Genomic DNA, 6,032 nt, shown 5'->3' with positions numbered 1-6,032 from the left:
TAAGTCACTGATCGCAAAATTACGAATTTTTTAATCTCACATTTTTTCCCATTTTATAACAAAGGACCCCTGAGGAAAGGAATGATCTGGCCAAGCACGCAGGTACTGCCCTGAGAGTAGGTCACAGGGCAGCCAGGGCAGGCTACCCTGCCCAGGGCAAGAGCGTGCAGACCACTGGTCTAGACCAGCGATTCCCAAATTTTTTATGCACTTTCTGGGGAGCGGCAGGGCCGCCACCCTCACATTTTTTTACAATACCCTGCCGCCAAGGAGGGGGGGGAGGCACTTGACTGCTTCACTGCTTGACGCACCATACTTCACGCGAGAGAATTAGAACCGGTTGAGAAAAATTAAAATGTGTTAATATGTTAATAAATTAAATTTTAATTAGTTGAATCAATTTCCTAATCTAATTTTAAGCAAATGAAAAGAAAGTTGATGAAAATCGGTTAATATCTTCAATGCCAGCTGACAGTTCTTGCAATTTTGCGTGTTCTTAACGATATGCTTAATTACTCGAAATTTTAACCGATTTTCATCAACTTTTTTTTCATTTTCTTAAAATTACATCAGCAAAATGATTCACATAATTAGAATTGAATTGAGCCATATTTTTAGGATTTTAGTTATTGAAACAGACTTAAATCTCATGACAATGAAAGGGTCCTCATAGCGGGGGGCTGCCGAGTGGCTAGGCCCAAGCTGGATTCCCCCTCGGGGGCTGCCCGGCCCGGGGTGCTATCCCCCTGCCGGCGGCAGCCTCGTCGGCCGGCGGCACTAGTTTGGGAATCGCTGGTCTAGACTAGACCAACGCTCCAATTTTTCAAGATTGGTATCACGATTTAACCAATTTTTTCTGTCATTTTTTTCTTCGTTTTCCAGGAATCGAGCGAAGGCTTACGGTCACGGTAAATTACGTCTCATCGTCGTTCACGCCGGGGGTCTGAACCTTTTTACTTGAATTTCCAATACATTTAATTTCCAATTTCAATTTTATTATTAATTGAGAAAGTGAATTAAATTTACCTTGAAAATTGAAGCTGTCATAAAATTTTTAAAAGGAGAAAAAATTTGGAAAATTTTAAATGAAAATTCATTAAAAAAAAAGAAAAACGACTGTCGCCAAAATCTTTTTCTTCGTTCTTATCGGTCTCCTTTATCTTGTACAAACTTTTAATAAAGATTAAAAAATAATTTATCTAAGTTGCTGGAAAGATTTTGTGTTGGTTTTATTTAAAAAATTTAATACTTGTAAATGAAGAGCAGATTGAAGCTACTGTGATGTTAGTTCAACTGTTTAATAGAAGCTTTCAAACTTCAAAGCTTTCATACAAAAAATTTTGAATATAGGCGATTTAAGAGTTTAAACAATTCCAGTAGAGAGGCTATTTTTATCAGTGAAATTTCACTCACAATCAGTGAAATTTCATTGATTCATATTTAAAGAGTAAACCATTGAGTTATAAATGTATTCAAATATATGAATTCTTAATTTTTTAAACTCTCCATTAAAAATTCTTTAATTTTGATGATTTAATATCAAATTTTCTTGTTTTTAAAACAGTTAGAATTGAAAACTTGACTTTTGATTTCCGAAATCATCAAAAGTCAACAATTTTAATTTATGAATCTTCAAATTTCAAGAGATTTCATTTCTACTTTTTCGAAATTTAAATTGTCAATCTTTTAAATTAAAGAGTTTTTTTTATTTTGAGAATTTAGAATTACAAATTAGGTAAGTTTTTAGTTTTACAATTAAAAATTCTATAATTTTCACAATTTTTATTTGAAATTTCTTAAGTTTGGAATTCTTAGAATTGATAACTTTGACTCATCTTTAAAATCATTAAAATATAAGGATTTCAGTTTAAATATCTTCAAGATCAAGCAGTTGTCGATTGTAACTCTTGCACACTACATATCGTTCAATTGTCATTATTTTAAAATTCAAGAGTTCTTGATTTTGCTAATTCACAATAAAAAATCCTTTAATTTAAGTTACTTACTTTCAAAATTTCTTCTCTTTGGAAGTTTTAAAATTGAAAATTGCAATTAATACCACTAAAAAAATTCTTTTATCTGTGTTTAAATGTTAATTTCTGTCTTTATTTCTAGTTCTTGCTTACATAAAATCTGATATTAAAATGAAAGATGCAAGTTACTGAAAGTCAATTGAAATTGAATTTAAATTTTAATTTAATTAAAGAGGAGGTAGATATTTTAATATTTATTCAACCGTAGGATTAGTTATTATATTTGATATAACTTTTAATTGAAACATTCATTCCATTTTGATAATTACTCCTAATAATAATTATATTCAATAATAATTATTATTATTATTCTTTTTCAATAGTATTACGTAAAATTATACTCACTGATTAAATTAAATTAAATTAGAACAAAAATGAATTGAAATTGTTCCTGTGCAATAGAACCAAAATTGTTTACAATAAATATATATAGAGAAAGAAATCTGCTTTAGAGTAAAAAATATTTGTCACTGAAATCTATACTTCATATTTTGATTGCAAAAATTTATTTTAATCTTAATACGCTCACCTTCTATTTAAATTGAATTTTTATAGGTCAAGTGAACTAGAATTTGAATTGTAGAATTTGACAATTGTCCATATAAATTTTTCTCATTCTTATTATTTCATTCAAGAAATAATGAAATATGCCACATTTTTTATACAAATATTTTTATTTACAGTAATTATTATAAAACTTGCAATAAAATATAGTATTTGCTTAAATCTTTCAAGCATTATATTAATTTTTCTTATTAATTTTGTAACTACCTATTAATCATTAAGTATTAATAGATAACATAGTCATATTATAGCTATAGCTTATTTTAATAAATATTTATTAAAGAAATTTGAACAATATCATCTAAACATTTTATCATTATACATTGTTTCAATTGTGTGAAATATATAAATATTATTCAATAAAACATTTTTATTTATTTTTATATTATTAAATCAAACGCTGATATATTTTTTTCTATTTGTATTTCATTTTTGGAAAGGATAATGTCTTCCAAGCCCGGCGCAGCGGGAGTTATAATGACCGTGCAGGGCTAGAAACCAGTCGAACGACAAGATTTATTAGGGCCAGTTTGACCTAGTCTTTTGACTGCCACTAGCAGCCAATGCAGCCAGTGTCTGCCTTTTGGTGAGCCCTGGTCTAGACGAACGTGAGCAGGTGCAATTATATAGTCGGCTATTCAGCGCCAATTAGCTAACTGGCCAGTTAGTCGACTGATCGACTGGTTCTGCTAGTGGGCTACGATATATATACACAAAGTATACAAAATTAAGTAAAAAAATGTTCAAACAAAATTTTTGAGAAAATAGATCATAAAAAAAAGATTTTCTCATTCCACAAAATCCTCTTATTGACCGCAGTTGGTTGATCTTAGAAAAAAAGTTGGTTAGATGAAGAAAACTTTAGTTCAGTTGATCAAATTCGTTTGCTTTAATCAATCAAAGTTTTTGGTTGAATTATTTGGTTGATTATGAAAAAATTGATTGTTTCAACACATTTTTTGTTGTAGAATCTACCTAAGTAATTAAGAGAGCATTTCAGTGGAATCGAGTACAGGATTTTGTGGATGCAATCCAAATATTTGGTTGAAATCGCATCCTAAAAGTAACAGATGCATGTGCGCTTGATATCAAAATAAGTGATCCAAAAACCGAATCGATTGAGGATTTGTAAAATGTGCATTTCTCTCCAATCATTTTAAGAATCAATATCACAATGTATATTAAAAATCGCTTACCATGAAATTATATCGTCTTGTTATATTAAGTAGTTAAATAAACTTCAAAATTATTCCCATAAGATACACTGAAAAAATGGTTTAGCTGTCCCAGCTAAAACTTTAACTGGATTTTGTCTTCTAAAAAAAGGTAGCTAATTTAACTAAATATCTACGGTTTTAGCTACATTTTTCTACCTAAAAATATTTCACATAATTTCTAGATGGCAAATTTAGCTAAAACAGCTAGAAATTTAGTTGACATAGCTATATTTTCTTAGAAGACGATATCCACATTAACGTTTAGGTGGGACCGCTAAATCATTTTTGCAGTTTAACACAACTTCATTGTAAGTTATTTACAATACACAAGCCGTGATGGGTTTCTATGGTTAGATGAACTATAAGTTTTGTTAAATCAGCCAAAATCTTTTCTTAGACGAGAAAAAACGCTTATTTGAATTAACCAAAATTTGTCCTGGATCAAACAAAATATTGTCTTGGACCAATTAAACGTTTTACTTGATTAAACAAAAATATTTACTTGAATAAACCAAAATATATAGTATGATCAACCAAATTTTACTATTCAAACGACTTTCTTGGGTTATCCAAATTTTTTGTACATATAATAACCACAAACAGAATTTTTTTTTCTTTATTCAACTAAACCATGCTATTGGACGCATTTGGTTGATTTCAGAAAATATTTTGGTTAAAACTTTAAAAACAAAAAGTTTTCGTTTAGTTCACCAAATTCGTTTGGTTCAATCAATCGAAGTTTTTAGTTAAATCGTTTTGTTGCTTTTAGAAAATATCGTATCGAGTTAACAAAATGTTTTGGTTGAATCTACCAAATATTCTAAAAGAGCAATTTATTAGAATCATACATTCAAGTGATTATGTGAAAAATACGTAACATTACTTGAATGTTTGTATGTGCCTACCATTGCGTGATTAGGTTTTTGATAATAAAGAAAAAGAAGGCATTTTTTAATCAAATAAACAAAGGATCAGGCACAATTTACATTAAAAATGTCTAGCCATGGAATTTTCTAATCCTATGATATTTTAGTCGTTTAATAAACTTGTAAATAATTTACACAAGCTAACACAATTCCATGGTAAGCCATTTACAATGTACATTTTTCTGGGTCGTTTATGATTAGATGAACTACAAGTTTTGGGTAAATTAACCAAACTCTTTCCTTAGATGAGCAAAAATCCTTATTTGAAGTAACTAAAATATTCTCTTGGATCGAGCAAAGTATTTGCTTGCATTAACCAAAAATTTTACTTCGACCAACCAAAATATTTTCTAGTATCAACTAAAAGATGTGACATAATCAAACAAATTTTACTAATCAAAAAATGTTCTTTGGCTAACCAAATATTGTTTGTTCTATATAATAACCATATTCGAGGGTTGATTGAACCAAAATTTTTTTCATTCAACGAAATCATTTTCTGGGTGCATGTTCTAAGGCTGATATATATACTATGTTTATTCTAGTTTGCCATTGAAAAATGATCTATTTCAAGACTGTACCATTTTACGAGATATTAGTATTTACTAAATTAACCAAATGTACTCGATTTTAAAGAAATAAATTGATTTACTGAGCACCAACAAAATCTTTATTTTCTTTTCCAAGGCAGAAAAACCTCATGAACTTTTTGTAACAAAATTTGATAAAAACGCTGCAACTAATTGGCAAATGCGTTGTCTTGTGACCATTGCGACCGGAGTCATAACTCATTAATCTAGTAATCAACTGTCTGCAACGTTTTTATGAAATTTGAAGATGAAGAAAAACGTTGAGTTTTTTAATATGTCGATTTACTGTTTTATAATGATGTACTTATACATATATAGAGAGAATGTTAGAAATAGAGAGAAGTCTTTAAAACAAATCATAAGCAAGTGAGTAGACACAACAACGCCTTGTTTTCAATGATGGTGAAAGTAAAATTCTTTCCACTATTTGCCGATTCAGGGTTCCAATCGTTCACACCTCCTAGTGCATTCCTTATTCCAAATATGACATTCCTTCTCTAGCTCGTTCTCTAGTTACGAATGATTTCATGACTCACAATTCGCTCTCGAGGCCTATTATTATAACTTCAGCATCAGAAACCTCGAATCGTGTGAATTCTATGTACCTATATTTAATCAAAATTCTTTTTGCTGTTGTTCTTATACTTCTCTAGCGTCTATTAAATCCATCCATCTCTCTCTCTCTCTCTCTCTCTCTCTCTC

At 29.8% G+C, this 6,032-nt stretch overlaps 1 protein-coding gene across 1 annotated transcript in view; it reads left to right on the top strand.

Moving 5' to 3' along the window:
• LOC117174946 overlaps positions 1-3,614 on the top strand; it is a 57,208-nt gene extending 53,594 nt beyond the window's left edge. Inside the window, exon 2 of the mRNA XM_033364408.1 lies at positions 3,566-3,614. Within this exon, the coding sequence (XP_033220299.1) occupies positions 3,566-3,580 (15 nt within the window). The 3' untranslated portion in view covers positions 3,581-3,614. The remainder of the gene's footprint in view (positions 1-3,565) is intronic.
• The last annotated feature ends 2,418 nt before the right edge of the window (positions 3,615-6,032 follow it).

The sequence above is a fragment of the Belonocnema kinseyi genome, chromosome 6 (assembly GCF_010883055.1).
Source record: "Belonocnema kinseyi isolate 2016_QV_RU_SX_M_011 chromosome 6, B_treatae_v1, whole genome shotgun sequence".
NCBI classification, from domain to species: domain Eukaryota; kingdom Metazoa; phylum Arthropoda; class Insecta; order Hymenoptera; family Cynipidae; genus Belonocnema; species Belonocnema kinseyi.
The sequence above is the reverse complement of the archived record's forward strand: the minus strand, read 5'-3'. Positions and strand labels throughout refer to the sequence as shown.